Raw genomic sequence first — 17,481 nt, forward strand, 5'->3', positions numbered from 1 at the left:
TCCTGTAGAGGTTGAAGAGAGCAGGGATGAGGGCAGAATACAACTGGTGAATAAAGATAAGAAGAAGAGAGAATTTTAAACCAACACCCAACCTTTTCCCTCATGCAAAAGGGCAGTAGGAAATATGTGAAAACTCCCAAAGAATATAGAAAAATTAAGCCACTTGGTCTTAGAAGTACGTAATTTCACAAACCTATTTAATAATAATTTCTTTCCTATTCAGAGCTCTTTGTTACTTTTTTAAAAGACCGTAGCTCTTAGAATGCAAAGAGACCACTGATTTCAGCCCTTCGTGAGCCTTGCAATGCAGAGCCACGGCCCATTACACCAGTCAGGGAACAGCTAAGGTTTTTTTTTTCCATGGTTCGGGTGGGGAGGGGGGTGCTGTTGTTAATTTACCTTTTGTTTTCTTTCTGTATGGAACTATTGAAGCTGATTTGCATATATGAGCACCATAAGGAATATTAGTGTCATAGGGAAGTCCCCATTCTTGTCATAAAGAAGCAATTTTTAGGACTGAAATATCTGAAACTGGGAGGAAACCCAAGTCACTTCCTTAGGTTTCCTCTTAGGAGGAAAACTGGCATGTCCTAAAGTACTATCATGTCATTCGGTATCAATCTGATAATATCACGTCATTTCATCCAGGGGAAAAATGGAGGTAAATTCTTGCTGCTATAAGAAAAAATTAAAAACAAACAAAAAAGACACCACCACCAGCGGAAGCTTGGTGACTCCACAATGCATCCTTTCTGTTAAGGATTCGGTGGGGCCGGTGCCATACCAGGTCAGTCTCGTTGCCTGGCAAGCAGAATCTCTAGTTCAGGAATGGCAAATCACTCTTCAAAATGCTCCTCAAGAGTAACGCATCTTTTTCTATCCTTTAAAGACTTCCGAGAAAAGAGAGTTGGAGAAAAGAGCGAACAGGAGACACACCATATACGTCTATAGCTCACCCGCTGACCCGGATTTATTGATGCTGGATTGCCAAGCTAAAGACCTGCAATTTTCACAGCATTACCACCAGTCTTCATTTCAAAGATGGATATCAGTGTGACATTTATAACTAAAGATTAATTTTTAGGGGTGGAGATTACAGCTAGGACTCTGTCAACCGTGACTGTGCTCTTTTAAATGAAAAGATTTCTTTTCATCTGTCCTGGTTTTAGTCAGTGTGTTGAGAAGGCCTCAAAAAAAGTGAGCACAGACAGTTCAAAGACTCCTAGAATGAGCCTCCCAAATCCTGTATTTGCAAAGCCAATGGCAGAAATAGTTTATGTTCTTCCCTTGAAGCTGTCTACTAAACCCAGTCATACGGCACGAGGTCCCTCATAATCCAGCTGCAACTGTATGGATAGCCAGGGCCCCCCCTCTGTGACATGCCCCGTCATAATGCCTGCCACACTCCGCAGCTCGAGGTCCCAGTCAACCCTGCCCTGTCCTTCCTCACCCCCTGCACTGAACAGCGTATGTCCTCCTCTGGCACCGTGTCTGTAAAAGAGTGGCCGGCATGCTACCACCCTGGCTCTGATGGCTTCTCGGACGTGCTTGGTGTGAGCTCTCCATGGCTTCGCCCACAGTCTTCCCGCACTCAGGGAACACCTGCCTTCCCGCACTAACCCAATAGAGGCGCCGTCTGTTTATTCAGCTACACACGCCGATGGACACTGGCGGTTTCAAGATGCAGACTAATTCTTACTCATCTTGCTACCCAAAAGCTCGACAGAGTACACTATCCAAATATTTGAGTCCACACATTAGCAGAGATGACTGAGAGGGAAGAAAGAAGCACAAAGCAGAGGGTGAGTCCAAGCAACAACAAATCTGCAGAGAACTGTCACGTCTTGTGCGACCCAAAGGTAAAGTCAAAAACCTATAACTGCGCTTTGACGGGGCATTGGGGCACCCATCTGTGACTCTGTAATAAGAAGGACTCACTTCAATAACTGAACACTATCTAGGAGGAAGTCAGAACAGCAGGGGCCGGGAATGAAGCAGACCCGATTACATGACAGCAAGGGTTGAGTTGAAGAGAAAAGTGAAACGGTTCACAGAGGCTGTGTGGACAAGAGGCCAGAGCAATCATTCCTGGCCCTGCCCCTAATTGGACCTGTGATTAAAATCAGTTCTTCAACTGGGATTAATGACTCACCTGCCGGCCATGAACATGGACACAAATTCGTTTCCGTAATACCAGCTGCATGTCGGCCGGATGGCTGAGCTGGACTGTCACCCGCACAATCATATACACGCGCTCATCCGCTGGGGTGCCTTTACTGAGCTGAGGACAGCTGTGCACGGCAGAGTCCCAAGAGGCTTCTGCTCTCACCTGCAGGGACCAAAAGAACATACTTTGTTTGCCCTCTCCTCCTGAACACAAAACACTTCACAAGGAAACATACTGGCTTGGCTGAAGTTGGACATACTGGTCCCCACTGAAGATCTACTAGAAGTGGCCGGAAAGACTCCAGGATGTGAGGATGTGGCCTCCATCACTCTAGTCTGGGAAGTACAGGGGATAATGTTCTTGGCTGGTGGGATTCTAAAATGTTTTTATTTTGCAAAATGCTCAAACATAAAGGAAAGATGTAAATTCAGGACAATGAACTCCTGTGTTATCTTCCATCTAGAATCATCAGCTATTAATATTTTGCCACTTCTCCGGTCTCTTTCTTACAACTCATACACATGCAGGATTATTTTTTGCTGAACCACTTTTGAGTCAGTTACAGACCTGTTACTCTACCTGCCTAAATAGATTAACAAGTATCTTCTAACAGCAAGAACATCCTCTGACTTAACTATAGGACAATTATATTCAGGAAATTTAACATCAACACAATACTGATATAATACAGTCCATATTCAAATCTTTCAACTGTTCCAATCCAGGATCACTAACTGCACTTAGCTGTCATGTCCCTTTAGTCTACTTTCAACTGGAATGGTTCCCCAGCCCTTCTTTGTCACTCGTAACACTGATAGGACCACTGTTGTATAGAATGCATCACAACTGGGTGTGCTAGCTTTGCCCCCTACTATTGAAGTTTTGCATCTTTTAGGAATACCACTAAGGGATGATGTGCCCTCCAGAGCACCCCATCAGCTTTCCTTGCTTTAACTACTTTTTCACTTTTCCAGTATACTCAAAACTAGAAAGTAAGCCCCCACTGTACACACATCACCCAGATTCAAACATTATCAAGATTTTGGCACACTGCCTTTATCTACTCTTTTTGCCCTCTTCTTAAAACGTCTTTACTGAAGAATTAAAGGAGATCCCAAACACTGTGTCATTTTACCGATATGCACTTTAGTAGCATTTCCCCACAGAGGGGACCACTGCTGGCCTGAACTATGAATACTAACAGAGATCCTTTACAAGAAGGGGAACTAATTTGACCGTACACTCCTTCTGGAAGGGGTTCCACTCTTTCTGGAAGTCACAATGAAAGGTTTTCATTTATATTTCTTGAGAAATGTAAGCATTAAAATGCTTACCTTGCTGACCATTTCAAAAGATGTATTGAAAGGTTAAAGAAACTAGTTTTCATATGATTTTCCCTACTTATGCTTTGTTTACCTCTCCATCATGCTGTTTTACAATCTGCAGTTCAAAGAACTCATCCTCTTCTTCCCCGGTTAGGGTAGCATCCCATCCACCAGCTTCTGGGTCATCAAGATTATCTTGGGAGCTGAAATCATCAGCTAAAAGCAAGTTCCATTAAATCAGAGATCATTTCAAAGGATAACCCCTACCAGCTAAATTTCAATGTGCTTAGTATTAAAATTCTACTGCCTCAAATTTCATTTGCTTTTGGCTCTAAAATCTCACATGACATGGAAGAGAACCATTAAACAGTTCACAGTTCTTAGAGATGGATAGACTCTCAAGAAATTATCTTAACCAATCTCCTACCTTTATGCCTTATTTTACATGGAAGGCAAATGAAGCCAAGATACCCAAGAGATTACTCAAGGTCAGCCCATAAATGTTAATGATAGGATTATAACCCAAATTCCCCATCTTTTAGTACACTGAAGAAATGAGAAGCGAGAGTGATTCCAATTATCTGACCGTTAAGTTCAACAAAAGAATCAATTGGCTACATGAGCCAGAAACTTGGAGGGTTGCCCCTTGGCCCTTTAGTTATTTAGTTCTAAGTCTGGCCCTCCCAACCCCCTATCCATCTTAAGCTTGTGAGCAGCCATCAAAGTATCTTTCTAGTATGTGGGCTTATGGGGATCAAGAATGGGCATCAGGCTGCACAAGTTTTTGATCATGTCTTGGGATGTCCATACAAACAGGTCTTCTATAAGCTTATTCTTTTCCGCTCTTACCTTCCTACACACGTGCACAAGCACGTGCACACACGAGCCCCTCAACTATCTAGGAACCTAACGTAAGGACAGTAGGCCCCAGAATAAGCTTCAGCCTCCAAGGCGCCAGAGAACAACAAGGTAGGCTAGAGAGCTGTGGCAAAACACTGAAACCCTCTCAGGTGGACAGACAGTAGAAGTGACTTAAGCATTATCTGCTAACTCTGTGTGCACACAAAATTTTCCATATGTCTAAATAAACCAAGTAGTACAAGATGCTAAATACCTTAGTTATTATAACTCACTTTCAGCTGGGTGGAAACAAACCACTGAGGACATCCAAGCTTGCCTATCTAGGACAGTTCATTATAATACACAGTTTCTCTGCAGATGTTTTAGGAATTTAACTGCTGACTTTTACCTTATCATTAGCTCTTTAATCTACCTTTTCATTTTATTTTCCTTCCTTGGACAGAATAAATGTAAAATGTAGCCACATCTAAAATATTTTATATGAAGGAGAAAAAAGTCAGAAAAATTGGACAGTTTCTCACAAATAAGCAATGCAGGAATGAGGGCATAAGAACTCAGAGGGGCGCTTGGGTGGCTCAGTGGGTTAAGCTTCTGCCTTCGGCTCAGGTCATGATCCCAGGGCCCTGGGACCGAGCCCCTCATTGAGCTCTCTGCTCAGTAGGGAGTCTGCTTCCCCCTCTCTCTGCCTACTTGTGATCTCTCTCTCTCTCTGTCAAATAAATAGATAAGTAATCTTAAAAAAAAAAAAAAAGAACTCACAGAAAAAGTGAGAAATTTATTAGCTAAGGTTAAGAAAACACCAGATAAAAGAAAGCATCCTACATAAGCATCACTGGTTATTAGACCTTTCCAGAGAAAAGTCTTTTCCTAAGAATAAAGAAGACAACACTGAAGTGCAGGGAAATACCTGTTACTGCTACTTCACATGAAGAGAAGAACAAAGCACACACACAGCCGTTAACGGATTACCCAGTGAAATGTGCAAACGCCCTGGGATGAAACATACTTACCTCCGCTACAGAAATATTACTCTTACAGAAAATTCATTCTTAGTCAAGTGTCAGTGTCCCTCCGCATACATAAAATAGACCCTAACCATACTCTTACAGAATTGCCTAACTGCAGACTTTGTTAGAATCTAAGTGTTACTCAGACACTAATTTGTCTGAGGTAAGCCTTTAGAAAGCATCTCCTAACTTACCATTTAAGTCAAGGAATATAACAGGAATGTGTGTTTCCATCCCAGGAACTGGGGTCCTAAAACACAATAAACAAATAGCACCTCAAATAAAGCCGACTTTCTCAGCAGAATGTACTTTGAGACACAGCGTTAACCCACACTGAGAAGTATTACAGGTCAAGCCAGTAACAACTGTGGGTATTGTTTTTTTGTCATAATTTCACATCAAAGATGCCCCAAAGACTTACCTGTAAATGCTGCTTCTTTTCACTGGTGCTCTTGTGTATAATTATCATACATTCTGATCCTAGAATTCAGTCTTATAAGATACAGCTACCTGTTTGTAATTGCAAGCTTCCTTGTTTAAAGTTACTTTCTTAAAAAATTATATACCTAAGGGCCCCATATGGCTTAATTTACTATTTTTAATTTCTATAAAGTGGCACAGAACATTTGCTGACAGTACAGTTTAAGCCAGCACAAAACCAAAAACTCCTGGAGATGCAATTTTATTATGACCGAATGGTCTTTTAAGGGAATGACCCAAGTAATTAACATATTAACTTTTCTTTTTTAATGCTAAGTGCAGTGGTATTAAATATTGATTTAGATTCTCAGAATTCTTAATTACTTGGGCCAATAACAATATTATTTAATAAAACAGTTTTAAGCCATAGTTACTCCAACTCATGAAAATAATTTAACACTTCCTCTAATTCAAACTTTTCCCCCTATGCTATGATGAGTCTTCCATTAGTTGAAACAGAGGCAAAACTGATATGGAGAGTGCGCGGCTCAGTGAGCATCTGAAAAGTCTGAAGACATGTGGCAGCATTCATACCATTCTGCTGGGGCCCCTGGAATGCCACTGCCAGCAGAGGGGACCATGACTGCATTTCGCTCCTCAGTCAGAGTCAGCCTCATCTCTAGAAGTTGCGCTTCACGGTCAGCATCATCCTCTGTTTTATCTAGAACATCAAGAATGAAGATCAAATATAGACTTCTCAGTTGATTTACACTTTCATCCTGCATATCAATAGGATTTGACTGTATTCAGTACTGGTTGATGAGGGTTCACTGAAAACTTATTACTTCCCTAATTAGTAATAAAAAATATCACAGTAAGAAATGAACTATAAGCTAAAGAGCTGGTGTACTCTTACAGAAAGGCCATCTCTGGCTCATGGAAGGCCGCCATGGGCCAGCACATGAATAATTTCTTCCAGAATTAGAGGATTCAGGTGCTTTTGGACAAGAAATCAAGAACGTTAGCATCCTCCTTAATTTATTTTTGAAGGACAATGTTTACAAACTGTATTTCTCTCTTTGTTGGGGATGGAAGGGAAACTTACAGAAAGACATCATTACAGTTAAATAAATGTTATTCTGAAAGGATATGACATTAATAAGTAACATTCCTATACACATTATTGATGTGTCCATCTACTTCTAATTTATATGGCTGCAAATGAAATTAATTATGCATAGATTTGGTGGGGGGGAGGAAATATTCAACTTGCTTTTCTTACCATGTTTACTGACAAGCTTCTGCAGTTGTTGATCTAAGTATTCCTGGCGTTTTGTTAACGCATTTAGCCATTTTCGACGCAGTCTCTCTAAATCCCGATCCTGGAAGAAAGCGTGGGAAATTATGGCAAATATAATGTCAAGACAAGATATTTGAAACCAATGCTCCATCTACCTTACTCTAAGGCTTCAAAAATGTGAAGTATTATATATCGATCTGTTTATTACCACTACTAGTTGACTCCAATCATTATTCAGAACAGGAAGTTCCAGAAATCAAAGCACTGCTGTTACTGGAAAAAGACAGCTTCTGAAAGGGCATCCTCTGATATCTAGAACCAGTTTTATTTCTATTGGTTCGAGAGGCAGAACTCCAAGTAACTAAGATCTACAATGTCCCTCTGCTGGATAAAAATCACAAATACTTGGGCACCTGGCTGGCTATCAGGAGAGCACATGACTCTTGATCTCCGGGTCGTGAGTTTGAGCCCTGCACAGAAGGTAGATATTACCAAAAAAAAAAAAAAAAAAGGGCAAACCTAAAAAAAAAAAATCATGAATACTACCCAATAATCTTCAATTCTATATCTGTGGGAACCATCATAAGAATTCCTCAAACTTCTAACCTGTTTCAGCCTTCAACATGTTTCACTGGTCTCTACAAATAGCATGTAAATGCTTCTCTCCTTTATTTCTTGTGGGGGTGTTTTGGAAAGGAGAGGGGGCGTTATCACCAGAATAAGAACTCTACCAGTCAACACCCGACTATATACCAATCTAGCCTCATTTCCTTTCATAATAAAGTTAACAAGACTGGGTAGATCAGTGGAATGCTGAGGATACAGTGTGTATCTGGATTTCACTAAAGCACTTAACCAAATAGCTCATGACGTTCTTGTAGACAAGATGGAGAAATGTGCAATGAATCTACTTGAATGAAATCATAAATGACTGAAATATCACATCCAAAGAACAATGATTAATGGAATAATGTCAGCTTAAAAGAAGTCTCTATTGTTGTGCCATACGACTCTGTATTTAACCCTATCTGATCCAATATTTTTATCAGTCACTTATAGGAAGGCAGACATTTTTATCAAATTATAATGATGTAAAGCCAGGAGAGTGACTACACTGGATGACATAATCAGGATCCAAAGAGCTCTGACAGTCCTAAACAATGACTAGCAAGACTAACAAGATAGAACTTGACAGACATAAACAAAATCTTGCAGGAGATTAGGAAGAGGGGTGGCGGGCAAAACCAAACCTGTGTGACTCTTGGAAGTGGGAAAGGGTGACCTGGTTTAGAAGATGGAAAATACCTAACAAGTGTTTGACTGAGGCTCATTATGAGATAGCTCTTACAGGGAAAAGTGTGGGCGACTCCACTCAAGGAGAGAAAGAGTACAAGAATAAGGATCTGGAGAAATGGATCTGTAGGAAACTTAGATGCAGAGCTCCAGGTTTGGAAAAGGGTAACAGTCACAAATGATTTCCTACATTGAAGTCTACGAAACTTGTTTTAATTCGAGAAAAAGCAGTATTTGATTCAAAATTAACTGTGTAGTTATTAAGTAACAGTATGACAAGACTCAGGAATGCGTGATTCAGCACTGGAATCAAGCACATTTGATGAGGCCAACAGGTACTTCCTTACCTGGTAGCTGTCCATGTCCTCCTCTTCCTCCTAAAAGAAAAATTGGAAACTAAAACAATCATTTTTCCAAGAGTCAGACTATGCTCAACAACCAGAATCTTTTCCATACTTCCTATTTTCTAATTTAGTGAATATACTATTTTATTTCACACCTATGCTCACCCTACTCTCGGTTTTTTATAGTTTTCAGGAAGTTGGAGTCAAACCTTAAGCTTCTCATAGGAAAGTGAAGAACACTCATTTGACCTTTTCAGGAACCAGGACAATACTTTCCCTGCTGCTTTTAGAGTCCCACTCCCCAGGAGAAATCAAACACCTGCTGGCAAACAGTCTTTACAAGCCAGCAGGGGGTTTCTGCAGAGGGGGTGGGTGATAGGGGAAGTTAATCAGTAGTAGACAACCGAGGAATTTCTAGAGACTTCAATGTCTTAACCCTCAGTCTCCCATTTACCAGGGCAAAACCAACAGTCTGGTGCAAGTGCAGCGATTCCATGCAAATGCAATATAGTAAAAAAAAAAAAAAAAAGAAAAGAAAAAGAAAAAGAAGGAAAGAAAAAAGAAATCAAAGAAAAACGAAAGAAAAAACTGAAAGAATTGTTCAGAGAAGGCAGTTTTCTGGCAGGTTCCAAAAGACACTCTTATCTTGTTAGGTCTTTCAGCAAGAACATAACTGGCACAGAAACTTACATGAAAGGTCTCATGAGTCTTCGGGGATCTCAGTGTTCTAACTTTTACACATCCAATGCCAACAGACAATATACATTCTTCCATCAATGGTAAAGTCCCAGATTCCTGCACAGACTTCACTTCCACTTGGACTCGCCGCGACTGTCCCTGTATCACAGATATTTTGCTTAAAAATCAGTTTAATTTCTAAAAATTTGGTTTAGAGAGACCCCTACAGGCTGATGTTGAGAAAGCGTTTAACTCTGAAGACATTGTTTCACCATATATTAAAAATTAAGCAGTAAACTACCAATTGGAAAACTAATCAGGAAAAATAATTTACCTTTTCAGCAAATAGAAAGACATGGAATATTTATGGCTTGCATACTTTTTCAATAAAAAGAAACATTAAGAGAAAACATTCTAACAAAGGAAATGCAAAAAAGAAAAGGACAATAAAAACTGTTAAACTCACTTATAAAAAATACAAATTAAAATAAGCACAATACATCTTTATTTTCACTTACTAAACTAGCAATTATCTTTTAAAAAGCAATTTCTGATAGTGCCCATAGTTTATAAATCAGGTGATTACATACATTGTTGCTGGGAATATAAACTGGTAAAGCTTTCTGCAAGGCAATCTGCCTTAAAAATATAAGGATCCCTTGACCAGCAATTCAACTTTCTAGGAATCGGCTCTCAGTAAATAATCATATGTTGTATAAGGAATCTTAAAGCAATATATGTTAAGAATAACAAAAAACCAGACACAATTAAATATACAAAATTAAAACTGTTCAAACTGTGTGTATATAATAATATAAAATAATATTAGTCATTAAAATATTGCTGGAAGAAAACATATGTGACATATTAAGTTAAAAAGTATGGTTGGGGCATCTGGGTGGCTCAGATGGTTAAGCATCCAATTCTTGATCTCATGATCTCTGGGTCATGAGATCAAGTCCTGCATGGGGCTCAATACTAGGTGTGGAGCCTGCTTTAAGATTCTCTCTTTTCCTCTCCCTCTAGCCCTCCCCTACCACCATCTCGCCCTCTCAACCTCTCAAAAAAAAAAAAAAAAAAAAGCATATGGTAAACAATGTTAACCAGACCTTAAAAAAAAAAAAAAGAGAGAGATTACCAATATATAGTATGATCTACTTTTAAAAATAAGCAGTCAGAAATAAGAATGATGACCACTACCCTGGATTCACCGCTCTAATCCCAAATAATTTAAAACCGGCCTGCAAAATGAAAAATTGAGCAGAGAGAAGCTGTTCCTTCTTACATAAACTTTCATAATAAACACAACGTGACCCTCTATGTTTATAACGAAGTAGTATTTTACAAGAAGATCCTCCATATTCCCAAATTACTGACCTCAAAGTCAGTTTGTGAATTTCAGGGATGTAAAACAGAATTTGAACAATGGAATCTGCATGTATAACTTTAAGTCAGTTACTCTTCCCCTCTTCCATCAGATTTTAATTCCCAAGAGCTTCGTGTTATCAGGGAAATCAATTTAGGCAATGATTAATCAGAAGACTAGATTTGAAGAGATGGGTTACAGCTGTTTTTGATTATTTTCCAAGGATTATGTGTCAGGTATCTTGTGGAAAGAGTACCTCAGAAAACATTTTAATTTAAAATAGTTCAGTCATTTCAATTAGCCACAGTTTTGTTTGTTTACTTTGTTTGAAACAAAAAGTAACCTACTCTGTATGTGGGCCCACACTGGGAGGGTGAGTCCAAGGCACTGTAGTGGGAGGGTTCAAGGTTGGCACAGAAAGAAAAAGGAGGGAAAGATCCAGAACAGCTACTGTCCCACAGAAAAGCTTTTAAGCAGTATACTTAAATTCACAGGTTGAACTTCCTGTAACTGCTAATATTTGAGCATTTTTAAACTACAAAACAGGCAATTTCATATGTTCTCCTCTGCCGTTTTACTGTTCAAGAACAGTAGGTTCTAGTTTTGAAATATTTTAATTCAAATGAGCCTACCATCCAAGTCCTTCTATCAACAAGCCACACATGCTTCTATAATCTCCTCTTTTACTGCTTTCCAGGTCTTCCTACATGTTACTTTCTCCCCAAATTTACCTAATTCCAACCATTGTGTCTTTATTCTTGTTGTTTATGTATGAAAAAAAGCTATTGCACTACTGATTCAGCATCCACGTCAAGACCAACACCCTTCAAAAAAAAGAACCTTTCCTGATGAACTCAAGTCATCTTTGAACACTTTTAGTAAGGGTTGTCAGAAATATGACAAATACTTATATATTCTATTTATACTAAACCATAGAGAATTATCTGGTCTTGCCTTCCAGGGAACGAATTTCTGAGGCATCCAAAAAAGATATATATATAGCTTTAACAGATGTTCAGAAAAAGATGTTCTTCACACCCTTAAGAATCCTATTTTATGTATCTATCTGATGCTATAGTTTAAACTAATTTCCTTTTCCTTTCAGTTCTTTGCCCATACATGAATGAATTTGCTAAAATCCACTTGCTGGGGTCAGAGAACAAACACTGATCAGCTTTCCCCTTCTGAAACATTCAGAAACTTAAACATTTAAGCAAACTTTCTTTTTCCTTTAAACTTTTCTCAAATTCTGCTTTGAATGATTTCAACATTCATTTTCAAGAGCTATTCTAATATCTTCCCATTGTTCTAAAGTATAGAAATTATCATGGTATATAATATTCTACTAAATTTTGAACTGATGTAACATAGAGTAAAAAAGAGTATTTCCAAATCTCCCATGTAAATTCTACTAAGATATTTTCTCGTTAGCTGGCAGCAGAAACGCTTTACAGATTATAATCCACCTGGGGTTAAGTGACAATTCCTACCTATTTCTCTGCTACACTGATTTCTGGCAGGCATTCATATCTACTTAGCTGCATTTATTTAATACCTCCTGCCATATCCCAGGAAGATATTTGGTCTTTGTCCTCAGGTCCTGGCAGAGAGCTCCTGAAACTCTCAGAACTTCCTGAGTGATAATAATTATAAGTGTATCTTTTAATGATGCAACTTTAAATCTGACAGTTCTTGGTAGGCCCCCAGGTAGCTTTAGGAAGGGGGCTGGTAGCAAAAAACAAGCAAACAAACAAAAAAACAAGGCTTCACTGGAAGTTTGTAACTGTCAGCCCCACCCCAAAACCTCTGTACAGAGCAGAGAAGGGATGGAGATCAAGTTAACCACCCACAGCCAAGCTTTATGCCTGCATAGTGAACATCCATAAAAGCCTACAAACAATGAGGTCCAGTGAGCTTCCTGGCAGGGGACAAATCAAGACGGTGGGAGGGTGGCACACCCTGAGAGGACATGAACGCTCCTTATACCTCTTCCCAGACTTTGTCCCAAGCATCTCTTCCATTGGGCTATTCCTGAGTTGTATCCTTTATTTAAAAAGACTAGAAACAAGTAAAGGGGAGGAGAGCTAGGCAAACCTCTGACTTTGTAGCCATGTTGAATAGAACTGAGGACCAGATACTTGCAACAGGCATCTGCAGTGAGGGCAATGTTGTGTTTAAGTCTGAGCCCTTAAACCTGTGGCATCTGACACAAAACCGAATTGCATTGTGGGACACCACATTGGTGCCTGCAGAGAATCAGAGAAATGGCTGGTGTCAGGAGGAAAAGAACCCTTTCACCTTCCAAGTATCAAGTACTGTGCTTCACATACAGTATCTCTAAACCTCATACTAGTCCTACAAACTCAGTATTATCATCACACTTCCACTTTATACCTAAGGGAAGGTTCTGAGAGGTTACGGAACTTGCTCACAGATTTAGGGCTACGCTGTGGGAGACCAGAACTGAACCCTAGCATGTTACTAGCCTGTGAAGTGCTCATTCTTTCTGCCATGTCACACTGCTATTCCTTGTCTTTAGAAATATTCTAATGTAACACTGCATCATATGTTTCTATGGTCTCCTGCAATTCAATTCTAAGTCATTCTTTAAAGTTTATCTTTTTGCTTACTCAAACTTGAGAAGCTGGTTTTAAAATATTATAATTAATAATATATTTTTTTAAAGATTTTATTTATTTATTTGACAGAGATCACAAGTAGGCAGAGAGGCAGGCAGAGAGAGAGTGGGGGAAGCAGGCTCTCCGCTGAGCAGAGAGCCCAATGCGGGGCTTGATCCCAAGACCTGAGATCATGACCTGAGCCGAAGGCAGAGGCTCAACCCACTGAGCCAGCCACCCAGGTGCCCCTATAATTAGCATATTTTTTTTTTAAATGAAAGGAAACAGATATGTAGTAGGAGACAATTTTAATAAAAGGATGGACTTGGAGAGTCTAGATTTCATTATCACCGATCTGATATTTCTGCTAACAGGAATCCAGTATCAAGCTTTACAGTGCCAAAGAATTTAATATTAGCATTCAGAATGATAACTTCCACAATTCTGTTACCTGCCGGAGTTGAAAGATTCCTCCTGTTGGCACATCCTTTGCAGAAATTACTTCTACAGGGCAGTATTCGCCATTCTCATTCTGTTCCAAGATTTGGACCCAGAACTCCACTTTTCTGGTAACTTCACTCCATCTAGGAAATAGTTGGAAGTTCTTGGAAAATCATACATTTCTATTTCAATACAGGCAGCTTAGGATCCTTCACATGGAAACTAACAATGATAATGACCTCCAAACAGAATAATTCAGTAGAATGACCTGTAGTTCAATGAGTAATATACAAATATATACTAGCAAATATAATTAAACCAAAATTAAACAAATTTAACATCAGAACTAGAAATGGTTCCTTCCGTTTGTTCAAAAAGGTATGATAATTACAAATCTATTTCAAAGTGGTTACTCAAAAATCTAAATATGGTAATCAGAGGTCCAGAAGAAAAGTACAATGATTATCTTCACATAGATAAAGGTAGTGATATATATGCTCGATTTAGTAACTTGAAAAGAATCTTTGCTCAGATTAATAACAGAATCAAGAAAAAAACCCTCAATGCTAGTTAAGGATGTGCTGAAACATTCTAAACCCAAAACAAGAAAAAGAGAAAATCTGGATCTCTTCTACAATAAGACGGAAAGCACGAATACCCCCCTTCAGCCATTCCATTTTAACAGTCTTTTTAAAATCCTGGTACAAATACCTGCCTCCTTCAATGACTAACGGCATTTCAAAAGAACATTGCACTAAAGACAACGTAAGTAAAACCTGAATTCTAGAGAATATCTTGATCCATTCTCCCTGCAGTTGATTAACTAGAAGTAATTCAGAATAAGCAACTATTCTCCAAAAATTCATTCACTCTTTATTCTTAACTAACTCCACATTTAGTATCTCTTCCATCACTCTTCAAAGTTCACTCCTGTAAGGAAGTTTAAATGTGCTATAAATACCCTGGAAACAATAGCATCTATCCCTGGAATACTGGTAATGCTCAGGAAAGGGCTATCTTTATAAATGGCAGTATTAATCTCTAGTAAGTCTTCAAAATTATAAATGGAATCAGAAGGATATCCAAAATTCACCTGTCTCGAAGACTACGTGTTTTTGCTTGGATAATCCCCAAATCCCACAGGGCTGGGTTTTTCCGAGGATCATTCATCTTATGGCCATATACTTCAATTGCCAATGCCCCTTCTGAAAGATGTTCAATGAAGTCTTCAGTAATGTTAACAGAAAACTCCTGAAAGAAAATAATTACAGAGGAGGAAGTACTTTATGGTAACCTTATGATCACTTATATCCACTACCATACACCCAATTCATGGAGAAGAGAAATGAAAAAAAATGTTTTAGTTATAGAACAGAACTGTCATCTAATGTGCATAATGAATGCTCAGATGGTCTGACGTTCTTGACTTCAAACATAATTATAAATCTGATTTTTAAAAATATTTTTCAGGGGCGCCTGGGTGGCTCAGTGGGTTAAGTCGCTGCCTTCGGCTCAGGTCATGATCTCAGGGTCCTGGGATCGAGTCCCACATCGGGCTCTCTGCTCAGCAGGGAGCCTGCTTCCCTCTCTCTCTCTCTCTCTCTCTCTGCCTGCCTCTCCGTCTACTTGTGATCTCTCTCTGTCAAATAAATAAATAAAATCTTTAAAAAAAAAATTTTTTTTTCACCTTGAAAATCTATTGTGAAAGACCAGCATTATATTCTATTTTCTTAGCAAAATTTAGGAAGCTATTTTTAAAGTACTAATAATTATATTAAAAATTTCAACAATGATCTACAATGTCTTGATATAAAAGTTACTAGATGCAGTATGGTAGCAATGCGTTAGGGTAACAATTTTTCCTAGCTTTTAGGAAGTTAATTTTATCTCTAATAACAAGAGAGTAAGGAAATAAATAATGATCAGTGCAAATAAAATCACCTAATTTTTAAAAATTCTCCCAATCTGTCCATCTTTACAAGATATATATGATAGCATTTTAGTAATTACTAAGCTCTAAAACAGTTTATTGTAAAAAGTCATAGAACCTATACTTCTCTTTCACTATCACTCTCTCTTTCAATCTTTAACACACTAAAGGGTATTTCTATGTTTTAAATAGATTAGAAAGAGACCACTCCCTTGAAAACAATGAGATGGATTAACTGTGGCACAGTTAAGAAAAAAAAAATCAAGAGTCTGACTAGCCATGGGTTAACTGATTCCTCTGTACCAGCTGCTTCTGCTGAAACAAAAAAATACCATTATCAAATACAACCGTGATAAAGATCAAATGAAAGAATATCATAAAGTGCTTAACAGAGCATTAGGTATTCGATAAAGTTCATTCTTGTCTCTTTTCTATCTTCACTTTCTCTAAATACCAGTTTCTTAAACTTTTTAGATGACAATTTCTCCAGTAATCTAATACAAAACATGGGTTCCTTTGAGAAGGGTATATAGAGCTGACCCTTAAACAATGTTGGAATAACAGGCACCAAACCCCTGTGCAGTCAAAAATCCACACATTACTTATGACTCCCTCAAAATGTAACTACTAATAGCCTACTGTTGACCAGAAAGCCTTCCCAATAACATAAACAGTTGATTAACACATATTTTGTATGTTATGTATATTATATACCGCATTCTTACAACAAAGTAAGCTAGGGAAAAGAAAATGTTATTAAGAAAACTAAAAAGGGGGGGTGTGCCTGGGTGGCTCAGTAAGTTAAGCATCCAACCCTTGATTTTGGCTCAGGTCATGATCTCAGGGTCATGAGTCTGAGCCCCACATAAGGCTCCACACTCTGCATGGACCCTGCTTGATTCTCTCTCTCTTCCTCTGCCCCTCCCCACCCCAAAATTAATTAATTAAAAGTAAGTAAAACATTAAAAATTAAAAAAAGAAAACCAAAAGGAAGAGGAAACACATTTACAACCTGTGTTGGGCAAGGGTCAGCTGTATCCATATTCACACAACAGTAAATTTTGACTGTGGAGGAAGAGTTAAAAGCACTGACACTTTAGCGTCTGTCACCCAGCTTTACCGAGATATAACTGACATATAACACTGTGTTAATTTAAGGTATGTAATGTACTGATGACATTTTGGTTTCTGACTCCAACCACACTCTAAGAAACTCTGATACAAGATATATATTGATATCAAATTAGTAACAAAATAATGCCCACTTTACAGTTTTGTTTTTACCTAAGTAATCAAATGCTGGCCCAGTCTGGAAAACAAACTTACATTGCAATGATCAAAGACAACCATGCACTGAGGCTCCTTGCTGACAGGAGAGGAGGAGGAGGTATCAACTTCAGGTGCAACAATTACTGGCTCCTGTTGATCCCAAAAGTTGTACTTGCAGAACACAAAGTGGGACAGATGCTGTGGCAACCCAGTGGCTTGGAGTATTTTAACCTGAAGGAAAGGGAAGGCTCTGTTTTTAACTCAGAAAAGGTACAAGTATCTTGAGTCAGATAATGGGTCCCAGTCTTGACTGTGTCACTACCGGTTTTTGTTAACCAAATCCCCTTCACTCTGGGGCTGTATTTCTTCATCTGGGAAATGGTGACAACAACTGTCATATTTAGTAAGAAGTTGACAGAGGGTAAAATGACCTTGACTATAACTTGGATGTTTTCAAACATT

General features: G+C 38.7%; 1 protein-coding gene across 3 annotated transcripts in view; it reads right to left on the reverse strand.

The window, feature by feature from the left end:
* Positions 1-17,481, reverse strand: part of KIF13B (kinesin family member 13B) — a 196,123-nt gene that overhangs the window by 52,100 nt on the left and 126,542 nt on the right. For all 3 annotated transcript variants that reach the window (XM_032855722.1, XM_032855721.1, XM_032855720.1), the window contains exons 22-31: positions 17,077-17,250; positions 14,914-15,071; positions 13,831-13,963; positions 9,408-9,554; positions 8,721-8,750; positions 7,063-7,162; positions 6,375-6,501; positions 5,555-5,610; positions 3,584-3,708; positions 2,153-2,329 (exon numbers count right to left, since the gene is read on the reverse strand). In XM_032855722.1, the coding sequence (XP_032711613.1) occupies positions 2,153-2,329; positions 3,584-3,708; positions 5,555-5,610; positions 6,375-6,501; positions 7,063-7,162; positions 8,721-8,750; positions 9,408-9,554; positions 13,831-13,963; positions 14,914-15,071; positions 17,077-17,250 (1,227 nt within the window). The remainder of the gene's footprint in view (positions 1-2,152; positions 2,330-3,583; positions 3,709-5,554; positions 5,611-6,374; positions 6,502-7,062; positions 7,163-8,720; positions 8,751-9,407; positions 9,555-13,830; positions 13,964-14,913; positions 15,072-17,076; positions 17,251-17,481) is intronic.

The sequence above is a fragment of the Lontra canadensis genome, unplaced genomic scaffold, assembly GCF_010015895.1.
Source record: "Lontra canadensis isolate GAN:19392208 unplaced genomic scaffold, GSC_riverotter_1.0 scaffold10, whole genome shotgun sequence".
NCBI lineage: Eukaryota > Metazoa > Chordata > Mammalia > Carnivora > Mustelidae > Lontra > Lontra canadensis.